The sequence below is a fragment of the Macaca fascicularis genome, chromosome 2 (assembly GCF_037993035.2).
Source record: "Macaca fascicularis isolate 582-1 chromosome 2, T2T-MFA8v1.1".
Taxonomy (NCBI): Eukaryota; Metazoa; Chordata; class Mammalia; order Primates; family Cercopithecidae; genus Macaca; species Macaca fascicularis.
In genome coordinates this window covers 8230495-8251428 of record NC_088376.1, presented here as the reverse complement: position 1 = coordinate 8251428, position 20934 = coordinate 8230495, and the positions used below count along the sequence as shown (strand labels likewise).

Genomic DNA, 20934 nt, shown 5'->3' with positions numbered 1-20934 from the left:
TGAAGTTTTCCCTTGATCTGGGCAAATATAGAAAGTGCTAAACAAGAGGAGGAAAGGCTTGAAGAACAATGGCATTCAGATAAGGATGAGCGCCTACTTGGTATGATTCGCAATCCAAGCTTTCTTTTAGTTCTTTTCGGGAGCACCAAGGTATTTTATTGCCTTTCAAACTTCCGCTGACCTTGGCCTTGTCTTCAGATATTTATTTATTTATTTATTTATTTATTTATTTATTTATTTGATACGGAGTCTTGCTCTGTCGCCCAGGCTGGAATGCAGTGGCCGGATCTCAGTTCACTGCAAGCTCCGCTTCCCGGGTTCACGCCATTCTCCTGCCTCAGCCTCCTGAGTAGCTGGGACTACAGCACCCGCCACCTCGCCCGGCTGATTTTTTTGTATTTTTTAGTAGAGATGGGGTTTCACTGTGTTAGCCAGAATGGTCTCGATCTCCTGACCTCGTGATCCGCCCGTCTCGGCCTCCCAAAGTGCTGGGATTACAGGCTTGAGCCACCGCGCCCGGCCTGTCTTCAGATATTTAAATTCTGTAGAAACAGAGTGAGAATTCTGATGCATCTGCTTAATTTAAGGAGAATTCAAGTTAAACTGACTGGCAATGATCTTTGCACCTCACCCATCATGCTGATGTCTAAGACTCCACATTAGAGCTGCAAGCCTTTATTTACAAGCCTGGTCTCAACATGAACATTGTCCAGGAACAGGCCACACATTAAGGTTGTGTCAGTTATTGATACTTTAAGATAATGAGTGAATGAGTTCCAACATATCCTTAAGGAGTAGTTTTGATCATCATCATTACAGAGACAACAATGGGTTTCCAATGGCTGTCTTTCACTCTTCCACCTTTGTGAGGAACAAAGCCACTTCAGTTTGCACAGTGCTTTACAGTTCACAAAATACCTTCATATCTTATCATTTATCATTTATTATTGTATGTCCCCTTTTTATAGATGAGAAAAAGTATTAAGTAACATCTCCTGGCATCCTCTTCTATTACCACCCTTGGTGAGGAACTCAATTTGAGAGAAATAGGGCATTCTAGTGGGTGGAACCACTCAAATTTGATAGATGGGCCAGAGGCATCATAGTTCTTTCCCAGGAACATGGTGAGTCAGATCCTATCCCAAGCCACCTCCTCTACCAAGAATGGCAATCTTACAATAAATGATTAGAAAACAAGCCAATAATCCTTTTTTTAAATTAAAAAACAATTTATTGAAAAAGAGTAATGCTTTATACAAATTCCCATTATAAAACCCGAAAATATCTATTGGTCTGTTTCCAGGTGTGGTAGAAGAATATAAAAATATCAAAATTGGATGAATTCTATTATAACAATTTTTTTGGTCATTTTGGGCCATAAAATTTTTTTGTAATATTTAGTAACTGATATCCACATGGAATTACACTCACACATCATGAAGATCTATGTATGTGGCAAAAGCCATTTAAATTTTAACTTCCAAAAGCATATATTCTCAGGTTTGGAAGGCACACTAAAATGTATTAGGTCCAATTCCTCGTAAGACACGGTGGCTGACTTTCCTTGTGTAGTTTATTGTGAAGTACCATCCTAGCAGCGTCAGCTGCCAGCTAACAGCAAGAGCTCTGAGGGCGTCACTTAACAGATAGCACCTTATGAGTTATTATGATTCAAAAATCTCCCTTGCTGTTGGATTTAGCAACACTTAGGCTTTTATTTCTTCCCATTACATCTGCTCAGCCACGAAAAACATTGGGCCATCCTCACTGCGGAAGATAAAACTTCCTTAGAATCTTATTGGTTTAGTGCACTTAATTTTACTTCACTGTCTCATCACTTGAGAGACTGGTTAAGGCAAGAAACCCATTTCTTAATTTTTTTTTTTTCTTTTCAAACATTTGAAAAGCAACACCAACACGTATGCAGTTAATTCCTCAATTGTTTCCCTTAGTGTAGCACTTTTTAAATTACAAAACCACACTTACATGTATTCTATCTCACTGGATCCCCACAACATCACTGTGAGGTGGGCAGATCAGGAATTACAAACCACCTCTTACAGATGAAGCAATAAGTGTACAGCAGCCAAATGCCTTGCTCAAACACAGACAGTGATTGATAGCACGAAGACTCAAATCCAGGTCTCCAGACACCAGTGCCAACACCCTTTCCATTACATCATCTTGCTTGAGTGAAATAGCATTCTGTACAGACTGGAAAAGTAAGAGCAGTTGTTAAAGTGGCACAGAGCACAAACAACATGTCAGACACAGCTGAAAGAATGGAAATAGACTGATAGAGAGAGGAAGGTACTGAACCACATGAAGGTGTGTGTGTAGGTTTTGTTCAGTGACTTCTAAACAGCCAACTGAGCAAATAAAAACACTACATAGGCATAGTTCATGTTCAAAGAATGAGAGTAATATAAACTAATATTCACACTACCTCTTCTAACTGGTTAAATCATTATCTCAATTTGGCAGATAGAAAAAAGAGGTAGAAAGATTAAGTGACTTGCTTACAGCTGCAGAGAGAATATTTGTCACCAGCTTATCACTCCAGAAAGTCTAGCATTTTGTTCAGACAAACAGACCACACCTTATTAGGAAGATATAAACTACATGATAATTACATGTGGGAAAACAATACAATTAAGGAAGGGGAACAAAAAGGTAGTTTAGGTGGGATATATAAGTATGAATAAGTAGCTTCATAATTCAATCAATAAAATTGTGTTACAACACCTGGGTGAACAGCATGCAGCTACTCAATTGGACAAATATTTTCAAAGCAAACAAGAATGCTATGGGTCAGAGTACGAGGACTGTGTGGGAAGGTCAACAGGAATTTATCACTTTGGTCATGCAGAAAGATTTGCCTCCAAAGTTCTGATTTGTAATAAATTCTTATTGGCTTTAGAAACTAAAATGTAGACTATGAAATGTGTTAGCTTCAGGAGATAGAGACCAATGAAACACAAAACAAATAAGGGCTTAATAACGATGCAAGTGCTGTAAGATTATGGTAAAAAATAAAATAAGTATATGAAAAGGGCACGCATGAAGAATTGAAAGAATTCATTCTTGGTAGATTAGACTAGGTCTTATGGCAAAGACACTAAAAGCTAATGAAGAAGAGTAAATGATGTTTGACTATTATATATGTATACATAAACAAAAAAAAATACCAATAAACATTTTCATCAATATGGAATTAAATACATTTACCTATTTTTAGAGATATTTTAAGTATGCTAGTATCAACATAATGAGAAGAGTATTTTACTGTCTATTTTTAATAGAAAAACATGTATATATACACATCTATATATATTTAAGAGCACCCCCTTCCCCCATTTGAGTATGATTACTCAATGGGAAGCAGTAATACAAATGGAAAAATCTTCCCTCCTGTATTGAGGAAAGAAGATAAAATAAGACTAAGCCATGTTTAGCAATAGGTATTTTTAACACATGGGTTTCTTTGTTTGTTTTGTAATACCATACTTCAGATTGCAATACTCAAAAGTCTAAGGTCCTAATGTTAATGATAGTATCTCAATGTCCATTTTCAGTTTGTTCCAACATGATTGTCTCCTTTTGCCTCTGTGTCACACGTAGTCTTTCCCACTGGAAGGTGCAGGTTTTGGATAGGGCCGTGGTGTTGGGTATGAAGTTGTTTTTCGAGGACAGGAACAGCAAAGTAGGGCACCTCCCAGAAGGCAGAGAGAAGCAGCAGCCCAGCCAGTGAAGAGAGCCTGACCAAATTCGTACCTAAAAGGAAAAACCCACGTGCTTGTTAATCAGTGAATTACTGGCAACTTTTCTAATACAATAAAGGAAAAAAATCAATACTCATTATACTTTTTTCATTGAAAATAATCCCTCAATATCCCTTGGGAAGTACTTTAAGATTTGTGAACATATACACAAAAGAATGTTTATATTGCAATTGTTGACAATTTGCAATAGTAGGTCAGGAAATAACACATGTAATGCCAGTACACAAATAATTCCAAAGACTTTTCCATATGTAGGATACTTGTAAAGCATGTTTATGTGTTTTAGAAGTAGGGTTTGGATCATGGTTCCTAGGCTGAAACTTAGCAAAGGAAGCTATATCACTAAGTAGTAATCATATTCTATAAAGAAACTGATAGAGCATAATGGAGATAATCAGAGTTTTGAACAGATGATCTATTGATCCCAGGCACCTATGTAATCTAAAATCCAAATTTTATGGTTTTGTAAAGAAAAGTTCTAAGCAGCCCATGAACCATTCTGGATTAAGCTGATCCAGGCAGATGAATTAAAGCAGACACTTAGGGTGGGGTATCTGTGAGTGATTATGGACAGTATGGAAGAGTAGAGAAGGGTTGGTTCTATTAGTTATAAGGCCAAGTCTGAATCCTGATGCCAACTCTCAACTGCTGCAATTCGGGGAGAGCAACTTCACCTCTCAGCCTCAGTTTCTCCTCCTCTCAAAGCAGGATAATCCCACGTGCCTCAATAGACTGCTTTTAGGATCACATGCAATCATGTAAATAATAATTGCAAAATGACTGGCAATTTATAAAGTGCTTTCCTGTGCATTACTGGTATTATGACCTTGGTGAAATTTTAGACTACTGACCTCTAGCAGTTTCTGTTCTTACATTGTAAATCTTATGGGATGGGCTCCAACACAACCATTGGAGTACGTGTTCTCCCATATGTGGGTGATTATATAAAAAGAAAAACACATCTTATCTCTCCAAACACTGAGGTTTTTCATCCATTCATCCAAGCACTCAACAAACAATAATTATATTTTAACATCCTGACTGAATGTAGTTATTAGGCATTAAAGATGTGAAGACAGTGAGATGAAGAGCCTCGTCTCTGATTAAAGAATGTTGTCACATGAGAGCTAAGAATCAGCTCGACTTGCACAACTTGCAGTATTAAGAAAGATGACCTTTGTAAAGCCAATTTTATAGTTGTGAAAGAACAAAAAATTTCAAGGTGGTGTCTGAACATACTAAAAACATATATCATAGCTTTATGTGTAAAAATGAACTGTTGGGAATGAAGTATTATTCATTAAGCCCTAGAGTAGTACAATTTTTCTCAATCAATCATAAATTGTGCATTAGTTACAAATAATCATACAGTAGGTGCTGTAAACATCAGAATACACTTCAAAAAGGAAATTTCAAGTATATTAACATCTTTATTAATACCTGAAAAAAAGGGGAAAAAAAAGAGTCCAGTATACAGTTGAAAAGTTTAGGACTTGAAACTGTTCTACTTTGGAAGGTATTTTGTCATCAATTCAGGCTGTTAAAGCAATTATCAAACTCATTTTAACATAAGTCACAGATCATTTAAATTGTTTGTAGGTTTGACATAAAATTCTTGAAAGCAAATCTGGGAAATGATGGCACTAGAAGGACTTTGTAGAACATAAAAAGGGTATTTTCTCAGAAAACAAACTATTTTACGCATGAATAGCATTACCTGGCATTGACTGGGGTCATGGGGTCATAGAATTCTTGAACAATCCTATTGCCATACCATGCTGTGGCAACTAAAATAGCCAGACCTACAGAAATTCAGAACAAAAGACTGTTAATCACCATGGAACACTGAGCCTAAATACACAAGCTGTTAAACCAAAACATATTTTGCAAGAATTAAATCTCATCAACAGTGTTGACATTTTTATTTTGATATTAGGGAGATTAGAAGTCCAGATATGATTTATTCTGAGTTCCTATTAAAATATAAAAAATACTAGGTGGGAGTTAGACAAAATTTATACTTTTTATGACATCTTGGCACAAATAATGCTTTTTTGGAAACAATTAGTCAGGTGTATGTTGTACATAATCTCTTTTAAATATACTGTTATATATTAGGGTACTAAACTACATTTGATGAAACTATTGTCATTATTAGTACAGATGGAATTACTTGCAAAAGGGGAAGATGAAAACTCTTCTATGTTCTTGATCAAACTCAAAATTTACATTTCTGCAGAATCAAAAGGAATGCAAGCAGCTAGACAGCAGTGAGATTAGGACATGTCTCAGAATGGACCAGAATACCTGCATTACTACTGCCCCATTGGCCAAGGGAATACCTGGCACAGGTATAGATTGACCTGAGATTTGTTGAGGGTGCCACATCAGACCAATTTATGCAACCCAATCTCAATTTCCCATGGCATTTTATATTCAATGATAGCAGATACATAATTTAGTCAAAATCATTCCCTTAATCATTTATAAGATTTATAAAATACCTCATTTTTTCTTATCAGAAAAGTTAAATAACTTTCTTATAGTAATTTTAAGCATTAATCAATATAGACAGATTAGACGTTTCTATGCTACTCTCTCTCCCCAACCAAAAACATAGTCCAGTGTAATTGCCTCTAGACATGACAGAAAACACTATTGCTTTTGGCTGCTCAAATAGACCATGTGAATGGTCTTGAACTTGTGACCCTTACTCCTAAGAGAAGTCCTTGAAACTGGAATAGGAGTGATGCAGTCACCTGCGGGAGTTACAAGAAGGCAAGCAAAAGAAGAATGCAATGCATTGCATCCTCATCGTCTTCCAAGCACTTCATACACTTCATGCCAACGATGGCCACAAAGATTACTATTCACAGCCTTTGATATAAGATTAAATTATTGGGAATAAAACACTATCCATGCCTTTTCGGACAGGAGACAATTTGTATTTGGGTAAACTGAGAGACTGGTCATTTTAAACTGACCATATCTTTAGCAAAGCCACAGATACTCTTCCTCAATTACTGGTTAAACTGATATATTATACTGGAGCAAAAGCCCCTACAAGTCTTCTGTCAAAAATAAAACAAGAAAATAAAGTCTATTCTAGTTTTTCCTATTAGTAGATTTATATCATTAATTATATCTGTTATTTAAAAATATATACTATAATATACTACATATATAATATATGCATATAATACCTAATATAGAGAATATATAGTAATCTATGATAGCTGTATAATATATACAGAGATTATATATATAATACAGTGTACAGATATAAAAAACATATACACACACAGAGATTATATATATGTATATATACACATACATAATATACATACACTATAATTTTTAAATAAGCATTATTATAAAGCTTTGAAATAATGCTGTCCATGTTTTCTGACTTTGATTTTCTGAAATGACACATAATGTAACTTATCAATCAACACTTGATTTAAAAAACAGATATTTTCCTTCCTTTTTTTTTTTTTTGGAGACAGAGTCTTTTGTTGCTGAGGCTGGAGTGCAGTGGCGCGATCTTGGCTCCCTAGTTGAGGTGATTCTCATGCCTCAGCCTCTGGAGTATATGGAATTGCAGGCGTGCAACACCACATCCAGCTAATTTTTGTATTTTTAGTAGAGATGGGGTTTCACCATGTTGGCCAGGCTGGTCTCGAACTTCCGACCTCAGGTGATACGCCCTCCTCAGCCTCCGAAAGTGCTGGGATTATAGGCATGAACCACCATACCTGGCCTAAAAAACACATATTTATTTTCAATGGAAAATATAATATCATTATTTTACCAAAAAAATTTAAAAGTATTTCTGTATTTTTTTTTCCTGCCTTAAACTGACCATTCCAACAGGCCACCTCTACTCCAGTTGGCCTTTCTTTTCATTGGTCTATGGGTACATCCTGTTTATTCTTGAATTCGATCTGCCCAGCTGGAATGCTATCCTTATTTTTCTCCAATAAACTCAATCCTTCCATCCCTCACAGACCTGAAGGGTTCACATATTTTCTTGTGTTTTCTCTCACTATTCCCCATCTTTTCCACATAGAATCTGTGGAGACAACATAGGAATTTTCTGAATTACATGAACTTCCTCCTTAGCGTTTGCTAAATAGTGAACAACTTTCTTCACTGTAAGAGACTGGTTCTAACAAACCAGTTGCCACTTGAAACTTCAACCAACAGACCTGTCAGATGTGAGCAGAGCTCTCAAATTTTCATTTGGTTCGTGTTTGAGAACATGAAAGTCAACTGGACTTCAGGTCTATGTTTGCAGTTTGCCTTAGAGACTGAAATCAAGTGTAATGAATCCAACGTAATAGATTTCAAATCATACTAGGAACAGATTAGTAAGGTGAAAGCAAGGCACAGCCTCTATTACCTGCAAGAAGAAATATCACGCCCCCAATGACAGCCATCCTCATCTTCTGTACCTCATCGTCTTCCAAGCACTTCATACACTTCATGCCAACGGTGGCCACAAAGATTGCTATCACTCCCAGGAGGATGCCAACCACCATCAAGGCACGGGTTGCTTGCAATGTGCCTGGCAGAAAACATTTTAAAACATGTGAAATATGCTTGGACCAACAAGAGAAAAATGGAAGAAGACCAAGTATATGTCACTGTTGTATGGAAAAGAGAAAACTGGACTAGGAATCTAGAGACGCCAGTCATACTGGTATTTCCACTGGTAACCCAACATACACTGTCTTCTCCAGAAAAACAAATGCTGGACTGGATGATGAAAAAGAGATCCCTCCACTCCAAGATTTTATGTTTTCAACATTAAATTCAAAATCAACTGGAAAAATAATTAATGATCTAATTGAATAGGGTTAGCTGAACTAATACATATTTATTTTTTACTAAGGGATTTTAATCCTTGCTAAGATAATTTTAATTTTAAGTAGCAATCATATATATGATCCTGGATGTTAACTATTTGTAATCAAAATGGTTTTCAGTATATCTTTGATATTAGTTACCAGCTTTACACCCCAATCAGCAAGCTTCAGAAAAACTGGGTGAATTGGAGGATAAAAAATAAATGTTTTATAGATTATCATGGCTGGATAAGCAATATTCGTATCTCCAGTGATGTGAATAGGAGGAGTAGGGGAGAATATAGAAGTCATTTTCTTAAAACAAAACAAAATAACCTTTGAGATGTTACCTTGAAACATAGTAGTAGATTCTTATTCAAAGACATCACCAGTTTTTAAAGCTATTTAAGCTGTGATGTTGTAAAATAACACACGCAATAATTCAATGTAGTGTTTCTCAGGATTCCATTTTTTTCTCATTCCCCATTATTATTTTTGGTGCACTAACTCCTGAGCAAATAAACAGGGTCAAGTTTGAGAGATTATCAATATGTTTCTTAAAGAGTAAAAGCTTGATTCATTGTGGCATAAAGGCACGGACTTTTAAATATGAACTGAAACTGTGCTGGTTAGAAGATTTTGTTTAAATTCTAGATTTATGTCCTCTTTTAATTAAAGATCACTATATCATTGACAGTGATAATATGTGACAAGTACTTTTTGCATATGTAAGTATTTTTCAGCTTTAACGAACTATGCTATCTTGAGCAAGAAACTTAGTATTATTTGGAATAATATTTCAATTATATAAATAAAATGTAAATTATATCTTTATCCAGTGGATTGGAACAATTGACTCCTTGATGGTCTTTGACTGAGATGTTGGAAAGGTTTTGTATCTCAATGTCTAATTAGGCCTAAGCTTAGCCTTAATATCATCAAGATTGAGAACTTAGGTTACCAATCATAACTGAAGCTACATATTTCTAAAACTTCATTAAATCTTGATTTACTGATTATCCATCTTTGCTATAACCAGACAATCTATGATAAAATTATAGTAATCTCTTTCTTTTTCTTTTTTTCCTTTTTTTGAGACAGGGTCTTGCTCTGTCTGGTCTTGCCCAGGCTGGAGTGCAGTGGTGCAATCTCAGCTCACTGCAAACTCTGCCTCCGGGGCTCAAGCGATTCTCATCCCACAGCCTCCTGGGTAGCTGGGACTACAGGCAGGAGCCACCATGCCGGGCCTTTTTTTTTTTTTTTTTTTTTTGGTATTTCAGTAGAGATGGGTTTCACCATGTTGTCCAGGATGGTCTCGACCTCCTGAGGTCAGGTGGTCCACCGACCTCGGCCTCCCAAAGTTCTGGGATGACCAGCATGAGCCACTGCGCCTGGCCATAATCTCTTTCTAGAGTATCAAAGGTATTGTTTACAGTATTTGAGAGAGATTTTGGAAGCCAAGGTAAAGTTTTACTTGATTTCATTTAAAAATAAAAAAGAGACTTCCTGATTCCCCTCACACACTGACCTCCTCATAAGCATGTATGGGCGCACATGCACACTGACCCACACACTTATATCAAGACTCCAGGTGGCAGAGGGACTGCTGGATCAAAACACATGTTCCATGGACCACAGATTTATCAGGAAGGAACTGAAGCTGCTTGTAAGGTTATTACACAACCGTTTGCTTGGAATCACAAGCCGTACTGTGGTATGAAGAGGAAAGTACCAAGGACTCCATGGTTAAGGTATTTCCTCTTTCTGAGGGATGGTTTTTGCAAAGGCTATCATTATTGGAAAATAACAAATGAAATAACCCATACATAACACAGATTCCAGATGTGATCCTAAGATTACACGTGGAAGGAAAATATTTCAGGCAGAGATATGCTGGAAGAGGAGATGCTGAAAGTAACAAAGATGATCCATGTCTGGAGGATAGGGAAACCACATATCTCAGTTTGCCTGGAACAATCCTAGCTCTAAAGTTGAAAGTCTTACATCCTTAGAAGGTCCTCAGTCCTGGACAAATTGGGAGAGCTGGTCACCCTAATGTAGGATGATAGGATGTGTAAAGTAAAACGAAGTTTAGCAAGGTGGGCAGAAGGCATATGTCATGCAGAGCTTTGCAAATTAGGGTAAGAAGTTTGGATTCTATTCTAAGTGTAATCAGAAGTCATATGATTGTCTTGAGAAAGGGGCGACATGATTTTTACTGTCAGTATAGAGATCACACAATCAGTAAATATTATTTCTATGATAGCTCTTCCAGCATCCAGCATCTTATATTTCACAGCCTCCTCCATTTTATTTTTTCATAAATACTCTTTTTCAACCTTTTATTAATCATTTTCGGTGTTTTTTCTGATCTTGCTCCAAGTTTTTCTCTTTGTTCAAGTTGTGGGGCTGCAAACTGGACCCAGTTTATATAATAATCACACTGATCTTTTCTTCAAGTAAAAACAGAAGGTCACTCGTCCAGCAGGTCTGAGCACTTAGATGACAGGGTAGTCTTCAAGAGAAGTCTAACCGGGCATCAATCTCATGAGTCAGACTGTGTAAAACTACTGATCTCCCAGGCAAGGAACACATGTGCATAAACTACTCCAGGGCCCTCACTGCACCCACCTGGAATATCTAATATTCACATTTTTAATCTCTAAGTTTTTGCCCATTAAGTTCTCAAAGAAAACACATTTGATGCATGTCAAATCTATCTTGCCACTTCGTCTACAAAGTGTTCTTTCCAAGGGGCTAGGGACTAATATTCTGTTCTGTGATTGCTAATAAACCTACCAGGTTTCCTTTCTCTATAGAATAATATATTATTTGCATAATACACAAAAAGTAATGGAGAGAATGGAAAACACAGTATTTAAAAATTGCATAAACCATAGAAATGAGATCCTGTTTTGTTTTTTAAAATGTCATTTTGCAAAGTAATATTTTCACTTACATCCTGTCAACCATTGACTTATAAAATTTATTTGTATGTTCCAATATTAGATTTGCATCAAACCCAAAATCTTACTTTACTTCATTGGAGACATTTGGATAAATTCTTAAGTATAGTGATATGTGAGGAAAATGCAAAAATAATATACACATGCAGTCACGCACAAAAAGCTGAGAATTAAAACAGCACGAAAACTCACAAGCAAGGCATAGGTAATCATAGATTACAAGTCAAAGTGAAGCAACTATTGTGTTACAAGTTACAAGTGTTTTATGTGCAGATCAAATCTAAATTGCACAGTTTTAAGCTGGAACCAGATGAATACCTTCACATCATAGAAGTGTTTTAAATCAGAGTTGTAAAGTATGTAATTGTGAACTCCTGGATGATTTGAATCAGATATTTATTCCTATTTCCATCTAAAGCACCAAGCACAGTACTGGAAAAGTCACATGGATTTATCAAATTTCAATAAATTTAAATTAGAACATGTCTTTATGCTTTAAAAACTGTACCAATATGATAGGTAAAAATACTTATTCTCTTTTGTTTAGCTTAATTTTTGAAATAATGCTGAGAAACACCTCCCCTGAGAGCCTGGTATGCTAAAATCTTGCTACCAAAAGCCAGACTTAGCTTAGGTCACTAAAAACTAGAAACTCATGCAGATAATACAAATTGTACTTTTTGCTTAGTTTGATCTATTTTTTAAAGTATGCGTCTAACGAGCTTCAAAGCTGAAGTTTTGTTTTGTTTTTCCCTAATGGAATGATGAGTGGCAGAGCAGAGAAGTTAAGAGGGATGTTTGAAAGCTATAAAACAACATTTTGGATGAGATAGATGCAGTATAGCCTTGCAATATTAACTTTGAATTGGTTTGATTAGAACAAACCTATGAACAAACATATTCCTTTTCTCGCCTCTTAAATTTGCAGCTAACTCTGCAATATTATGACCAATGACTAAAGTTGTCTATGGAGAACCTGGTTAACAAACATTAAAAAGATTACACTATTTTTTCTCATCATTATTCAGCAGTAAACAGAGAAGGCAGTCTTTTAATTACATTTAGCTAGACTGATAATCTTGAGATTAAAGACCCCCTAAGGAGTTCTCATCATTTTCAACCTGAAAGTATAATTAAAAGTAAATATGAAGATCTCTACTTACGAGACAAGAAGTGAGTTGGAAGTTACTGATCTGCTACAGTTAGGTTAATCAACAAATGTGTAGAAAGACATATATGGAATTTTTCTAAAGCTTTAAAGTCTTGCTATACAAGCAGTAGAAGCTACTGTCAATACCAGACATTGTTTATGCTATTTTCTAGCCATATTACCTTAGGTTCTATATATCATAAACAAAATACAGTCATCTCTTGGTATACAAGGGTGATTGGTTCCAGGACCACCCACAGGTAACTAAATCTGCACATGCTCAAGTCCTACAGTTGATCCTGTGGAAGCCTTGTATACAGAAAGTCAACCGTCCCTACATGCAGGCTTTGGACCCTCAGATACTGTATTCTTGATCGGTATAGGTTGAAAGAAATCCACCTATAAGTGAACCCTTGCCGTTCAAACCTGTGTTGTTCAAATGTTGACTGCAGATTCCAATTCTACCTCATTCCCACATCGTCTCTCTTTGCATCTATAGTTGCTTAATTAGTATTAAGTGAATAAATGAACTGATGATTGGGTGACTAGAACAAAAATACTATACTTCCTTCTCCCCTGCAATTAAGTGAGCTCAACACAGACCGTCACAGAAGTGTACTCCCTTGGCTTTTTTTCCATATTAAATCTTTTGCTCTTACTGAAGTTCAACGTTTCATAAAAGTCCTAATCGTTAGCATTTCTCGCTTATTGGTGCATGAGGTGGTGGTCACCAGATGTGACCTCAGAACATCAGCAAAATCAGGGGTGAAAATGATCCTGGATGAGGCAGGATGTACCACTTTTCAGGATGTCCTCAGAAGTTTTGCTACCTTTCTCGTTTGTGTGTTTCTTCGAGAAATTTTCTCAGAATTAAGTTGATGCTTCTATATTACCTCCACTATACTTCCTTAATCACTCCAATTAAGGAAACCTAAGCTATGTGACTTGTCTCTTCCTCTTCAATCACTGAAGTGATAACAAAGAATGCTGGCACTGGAAGGCATCTTAGAACTCAGCTGCACCATCCTTAGCTGCAAGAATAGGGCCTGGCTCGCATCTGTTGAATGGATAAATGAATCATAGATTCATCTCCCCATTCCTCCCACTCTGCCCTATTTTATAAGTGGGGTAACTACTTGAAACCAGGGAGATCACGTGGTTCACCATTATACACCTGGCTACTTAGTGCCAAACCACAGTAAGAATAGAGAACTTCTGATCTCAAGCCTGGATTTTTGTTTCAACTTCCATTATTCTAAGAGTCAGAACTGATTTATGAAGTATATCTGAACACCAATGGTCCTTTGAGTACCCTCGGTTCAGCAGGCATAAAGCGTCTGGAGAAGCATAAATAGGTGCCCTCCTCTCCACTTAGGCTTCAAAGACTGTCCAAGTCAGTGATTTTGTTTCTCTGATTGAGCCTGACATCATGGTGAGAGTGCTGGGAAACCTCACAGCCACCAATACTCATTAAGCACACCTACACACATGTGGATTCATGCAAAGCAAGTTAAACAGGCTAGAGGAGCTTATAAACAAATTACAGAATCTCAGTGTTCGCTGAGATTGAGAGAGAGTCTAGCCTAACCTCCCATTTGTCTGGTGCTTGGATCTTCCCTACAACATTCCTTCAAAATGCTTATTTATTCTCTGCTTGCACACCTCCCACCATGCAGCCTCCTACAGCAACCCAGTCTTTGGACAGCTCTAGCTATTAAAGTCAACTAAGAAGAAACAATTAACCAAGCACATAAAATTGGTGCTAGCTTCCTAAAAGTTTGAGAATTAGATGAAAACAAGCAAGAGGTACAGGTGACTCCAGAAACGTCTACTGCAACTGTATCTGGCATTTTTTTGTATATTCCAACTTTCAGCTACAAGAATGCCCAGGGTCAATAAAATCTCATACTTTGGATGAAATGGAAATTGTATCAGCCATTGTAAAACTACAATACACAATGTGACATTTGTTTCCCCCAGGAAGTTCCTCAGTTACATTTTCATAAACTGCTTGCCAAGAACTACCTAAAAGAAGAAGACTTGCTGTATCTCATTTTGTATTTACTGTATACACTATTAGCACACTGTATTCCTTCAGCTACTTTATGAAGGTCATATGCTTTTTACAACCTACCCTACATAAACCAGGGAAACAAGAGATTTTAATACCTCCAGTGCTAAAGCCTTGGCAAAGCCCTGCATCTGGGCTCGAAGACAAGTGTTCTCTACTGGGAAAGACAGCAAGGTACAATTTCAGGAAACCCACAGCTAAGCTTTTCACCTAAACACACTTAATGAAATGCAGCTTTTTTATGAGGGATACTGCTTAGATATACACACATAACCCTTTTCGTCTCCACATGTAACAAAACTATCCCAAAACCGGCCAATGAATCACCATCCCAGATCTCTACAGCTGGTGGGCGTAAACGCCACTGCTCAGGCAGAGAAATGGAGTGAGGTTTCCTGGACTCCATCCAAAAGCATGCCGTGAGTCATGGCAGGTTCGAAGAGAAAACCTGTGAGTCCAGGGTCCCTCTTCTGAGAATGGGTTTTGAGAGAAAGGTGTAAGCCACACCTTGGATAAACTATGGCTTTAAGTAAAACAAAAGTGGATTCTGATCTGGAGTTTAAAAAAAAACAACTAAGAAGACACCTCTAAAGCGTATGTGGGGGAATAGCTATTTAGTCCTTTCACCGCAGTTTCAAAAACTGTGATAACTACATTAACCAAAAAATGAAAGGAAAACATTTTAACACATTATCGTGTGTAAGGGTGATCCCTTTGAGTTTTTACAACATGGATCAATCTGATTTCATGTGGTCATTTCAGGAAAGTTAAAAGAAAACCTATTTAAAGATGTTGAAAGGAACTATTTTGATCAGAGGAACAAAACTGACAGTGAGGCCTCTCTGGAATTGTCCTTAGAAACCTCCGTCTGCCAATTCCTTAACGTGCCACCTAAAATGCCTGACACCGTTTCCTTAAATATATCTATCTTTCCATGGAGAAATTCAATAATTATTACCTAATTTTTCACTTTATAAGCACAAATATAACCCATGAGGGCAATGAGCAACACATAATTACTAAACTTAGAGATTGGTTTTGGTGTAAAGAAGTCCTAACATGGGAACCTTCAGAAGCTGAAATCCTAACACTCAAAACGACCATGCACATTGACTGAGCCAATGCCACAGGTATTCAAGGTGTTTAAACAGATGTGGAACAGGTTTAATAGCTCTAAACTATATGGCTTTTGATATACACTATTAAAAGTTGTCCATTGATAGGAGGTAGACAAAACAAGTTAAGTAAACTTGAACAATGCCAACACTTTCCGCCCTTAGCACACAATGGGGGCTAGTGGGCAGTCACGTTTATCTAGGCAAAGACTAAGGGACCTTTTCTTCAAGTGAGTTAAAGGGCATAACAGACACATGATATAAGACAAGTAATGTGATTTCTCTAGGAAGATACTCCAGCCATGAATCATTATTACCTAAGTAAACGGGAATTTAATGATTTTTCTGACAAGGCACTCAAAACCTTTAGTTAAAAAAAGTAAAAAATTATCCTATTATCCTTCTTCCCACCATCCTTAGAAATATGTCTCTCTATACAATCCTTTCCAACGTGACAAGGGGTCACTGAACATCCATTACACAGAAATTCCTTTGTGGAAGATGGAAACCTAAGGAAGACCCACCTCTTCTTTCTCTCTCACTGCCTTCCACTCCCAGCTGACCTCTGATTTCATCAGCTATGACTATTTTGCTGCATTTCCCTTCAGTGCCTTTACTTTTCCCTTTGTATTATGTTGGGCAGGTTATTTAGAACCTTTGTTGTCAGCCTTCCCCCACTTGCCACCAACCTTCTCTTTCCAAAATAGAACTACACCATCAGCCTCCACCGAAGACCTTGGGTGTAAAACTTCAAACTTTGGGGGAATCTCAAGCGGCTTCTCCAGAGTCTTGCAAGGGGCCTCCCTGCACTAACTAGATCTTACACATTAAAAGAATCATCCTCAAGTATGAGCAGAAGACACTTCGGACATTTCAAGTAGGAATGTAAATTTTACTATGCAAAATCATAGTAAAGGTTACAAAAATTATATCTCATACTTGAGGATTATTTATTTAAGCTTGCACACTTGAGAAGTTACCAGGCTCCAAACTTTTAAAGCCATCCCATTTTTCTTGTCTGAACCCTACCAATCCTCAATTTACCCCAGATCTCAGAATGCCTAGGAGAGGTCTCAGAGCTCAAGTTCAAGTTTAGCCTTCACTCCCTCAATCTCGACCCCCCGGCATAGGAATTTAGGATGAAGCCACACCTAGAGTGGCAGAAAAGTATCACCCAGGGAGTTTTAGGCAAAACTAGAGCTTATGCCTGGGCGTCCCTTTTCTCAGACCAGGATTCTCTTCATTTCCTTATGACAGAGCACATGATCAGAAGACTTGATCAACTAAAGACTGATAACCATGGAATCACACGACAGAATGAGACGGTAAGGGAGCTGCAGGGGGACTGGGGCCTCTGGACGGCTGGGAGGTGGGGTGCACTCACTGCTCAGATTCAGCAAGGAGTCAAAGACTTTGCACTGGATCTGCCCGGTGCTCTGCGACACGCAGGACATCCACAGCCCCTCGTACATGGCCTGGGCGGTCACGATGTTGTCGCCGGCATAGGAGTAAATCCTCCACTGGGGCAGGGCAGTGCTGACGATGGCGCCGATCCATCCCAGGAAGGCGAGAATGAAGCCCAAAAGCTGCAGCCCCGCGTTGGCCATGACTCGCTCGGCCGCCCGCGCTGGCTCAGGGGTGGCAGGTGCAGAAGGCAGAGAGTTTGCAGGTGCGCAACGCGGGCTCCCGAAGGTGGCTGGGCCCCGCGGAGGAAGTTAAAGCGGGGAGCCCTGCTCGCTGCGCCGCCGCTGGAGAAGCTCTGGGTCCGGGCTGGGGTCCGGGGCCCGGGCGGCGCTGGAGTCTGGATACTAGAAGCTGCGGTTGCTCCCAGGCTCAGGAACTGAGACGCCAAACCGCTGGGCGCCGCGATTTAAAGCAGCTCCGCCCGCCTCGGCCCCGGCAGCCGGGGAGCGCCCCCTGGCGGTTTCAGGGCGGCTCACCGAGAGGGCGCCGGGAGCGCCGGGTTGGGGGAACACGCGGCTGGTGGCGTGGGGACCATCCCGCAGGACCAGGCACTATAGCTGCGTCCCTGCTCGTTTTCTCTGGTGGATCTTCCCGCTCCTGTCAGGCGTTTCGCGCTTTTCATTCATTCACTCCAATTATCCAAAAATTACTATGCACTGTACCTGTAAATCCAAAAAACAAAGATGAAAAAATGAGCCCTCAAGAGCTGCAGTTTTAGGTTTAATACCTTTTTCCTATTGTTTTATTAAAAGGCATTTCCACCCAACTCCGCATCTCCTCCCCCATCACACACATTTCTCTCTCCTTTACTTGGCTTCCTCCCCCTTCTCCTTTCATCTCTCTGCTCCCTTCTGTCAAGGTCGTTCCATTACTTGTCTCTGCAAGAGAGAGATCTTTACACTCTACAAATTGGGAAACAGACCCAGAGAGGAACATGATTTACACACACACACACACACACACACACACACACACACACACACACACACAGCATATCTAGTACTTGGCTCCCCTCCCAATCTGCTTTCCACTACATATCAAGTTGACCCAAAAATACCCCCTTTGATCTCTGATTGTCCTTTTTGATGTATTATTGTCCTTACGAAAATGCAGCCTAGCCCTCCCCCGCCAAACACCAACCTCCTGCCCACAGCAGTTATGTCTTAGGCAGCAATTCATTATCAGAGAGACCTGGTCGGTGCCCCGCTCTCCCTGAAAGATGTTAATTTTGTGAGTTATCACATGCTGTTCGTCACAGGTGAGGGCATGTAAACAGCGTTTCCCAGTGGAAGAAGGACTGGGCTGGAGTTGAGGAAGTCTGGGCTCTGGTTCCAGCTTTTGCTGTGACTGGCTATGTCACCCCTCCGGTTTCGGTCTCGCTGGGACTGTAGTTTCCCTCTATGCTTCTCTAAAGCTTCCTTCTTTGTAGTTAGTCAGAAGTGCTGCTGTGGTTAGGAATAATTGAAGTGTTTTCCCACTGCTTTTTGTGCGTGGTGCGAGTGTGGTGGGAGGGGAAGCTTCTATGGTTTTAGTAAAAACAGAAGCACCTTGGAAGCAGAAATAAACATATTAAGGAGAAAACAAGATATACTCTTATATACCATGGCAACTGCTAGTGGGTGACAGAGAAGGAAAGGTGCAAATGCTCAAGGAGGGAATGGGAGGAAAGGCCAAGCCCCACCACCTTCATTTCCACCTGGCTCTCCCTGGATGCCTTTCGTGTAGGCTTACCACTAAAGGACTTGGCCGTGCTAGGATTTGGGGACAAGCACTGAAGAATGTAAAACAGGAGTTAGATGAAGACATTTAATTTGGACTAAGATTAACACAGTGAATGCTGTCTTTCTCCTATCAGCTGTTTAGGGCAAGACCATGTCCCTGTTGTATCCCAGGGTTTGGGCCTGCAGTCAGTACTACTTTCTAGGTCTCGGTGGATGTTCTGTGGGTGCCTGTCAGTGTGAATGAAGATGTATCAATCACATTTGATTTTGTAAAAATTCCCTGATCAGAGAAGGCACTAGAATTTGCTGTAGGACTAGACCAGTACCATGTGAATCACATAATCTCATTTTCCTTTTTTTGTTCCAAACATTTAAGAATTAAAACTGTTATTAAACACCCAGGCACGGTGGCTCAGGCCAGGCGCAGTGGCTCACGCCTGTAATCCCAGCACTTTGGGAGGCTGAGGCAGGCGAATCACTTGAGATCAGGAGTTAGAGATCAGCCTGGCCAACATGGTGAACCCTGTCTCTACTAACAATATAAAAATTAGCCGGGCATCGTGGTGGGCACCTGTAATTCCAGCTACTTGGGAGGCTGAGGCAGGAGAATCGCTTGAACCCTGGAGGCAGAGGTGGCAGTGAGTCGAGATCGTGCCGCTGCACTCCAGCCTGGGCAACAGACCAAGACCCCATCTTGATAAATAAATAAACAAATAAAGGACATTATCTGAGTCCAGTAAATGTATTTGTGCACAGGCCCTTTTAATCTGCATTAGGCCTTGTTTCTATCAACCTACAATTAGCAGGGAATTGGAGGGATGAGTTCTGTGGTCAGTAGGGTCCTGTGTTTTTGTTTGGTATTTCGGGTCTGTGTGAGACGGATTACTTCACTGCCCTCAACCATGTTTGTGAGGCTGAGGTGAATCCTGTTTGCTTCACTGTGATTCAGGCTCATCTCTAGGCAGCCTTAATCCTGTCTAGTTTTCTGCTCCTGGCTTCAGTGCAGATGACAGGTGAGATAATGGCTCAGCATAAATCTATCAACTCAACAGGAAAACAGCTTACAAACACTGGCCTTTCGTATATGAAACATACACACTAAAGGCAGCACTGAGACCCAGAAGGCTCTAGAAAGGCTGGCAATGGTATGGTAAGTGTCCTAGCCTGTTGAGTAGTAAAATCTGCTATGTACCCTCAGACAAATTACTTATTTTCTTCCTCAGTTTCCCTACCAATAAAAGTTATGGGGTTAATTTCTGAAAGTCACCCAGGTCTGAAGCTTTATGACTCTAAGTAATGACAGCTGGCACTTGTTGCTGTCTATTTTCATCAATGTTGAGGTCAGAGTTGTATATGTTATCTCTACTTGCAGGTAACAGGCACAGAGAGGTCAGGTTGCTTATCCAGAGTCATATTGACTATGACAGTGCTGGAATTCCAAACTGTATAATTCGACCCTGGTGTCCATGCCTTTAACTGCTCTCCTATAGTATTTCTCTGTGTTTTGACCCTGGTGTCCATGCCTTTAACTGCTCTCCTATAGTATTTCTCTGTGTTTTGACCCTGGTGTCCATGCCTTTAACTGCTCTCCTATAGTATTTCTCTGTGTGACCCAAATCAATTGAGGACAATATTTTTTTTCTTCTTTGGAAGAGCTTAGACATACTTATCATGTGTTTCTTGCTCCAGGCAGTGGCAAGATATTTTACTCTGTGACTGTCTCTTCTCAATATCTGTTGCAGCCCACTGAGAATTTATACCCTGGGGATTTAGAATCATGTGGCAGAAAGTTGTTGCTGTTGAGGAGGAAGATATGTG

General features: G+C 39.3%; 1 protein-coding gene across 1 annotated transcript; it reads right to left on the bottom strand.

Moving 5' to 3' along the window:
* Positions 1-1208: 1208 nt before the first annotated feature.
* CLDN1 (claudin 1) lies at positions 1209-17773 on the bottom strand. The gene is made up of 4 exons (XM_005545414.5): positions 17316-17773; positions 8185-8349; positions 5500-5584; positions 1209-3774 (listed from the first exon to the last, which is right to left on the bottom strand). Exons 1-4 carry the CDS (start codon positions 17536-17538, stop codon positions 3612-3614), a joined length of 636 nt encoding a protein of 211 aa, XP_005545471.1. The 5' UTR covers positions 17539-17773; the 3' UTR covers positions 1209-3611.
* Positions 17774-20934: the final 3161 nt, after the last annotated feature.

Bases quoted from the DNA above. Each gene is read 5' to 3' on its own strand.
- CLDN1 (XM_005545414.5), bottom strand. From the start codon at position 17,538: ATGGCCAACGCGGGGCTGCAGCTTTTGGGCTTCATTCTCGCCTTCCTG. The intron at 5,585-8,184 runs GTAATAGAGGCT...GAATTTCTGTAG, and splicing joins CGTGATATTTCTTCTTGCAG to GTCTGGCTATTTTAGTTGCC. The intron at 3,775-5,499 runs GTAATGCTATTC...TTTTCCTTTTAG, and splicing joins ATGACCCCAGTCAATGCCAG to GTACGAATTTGGTCAGGCTC.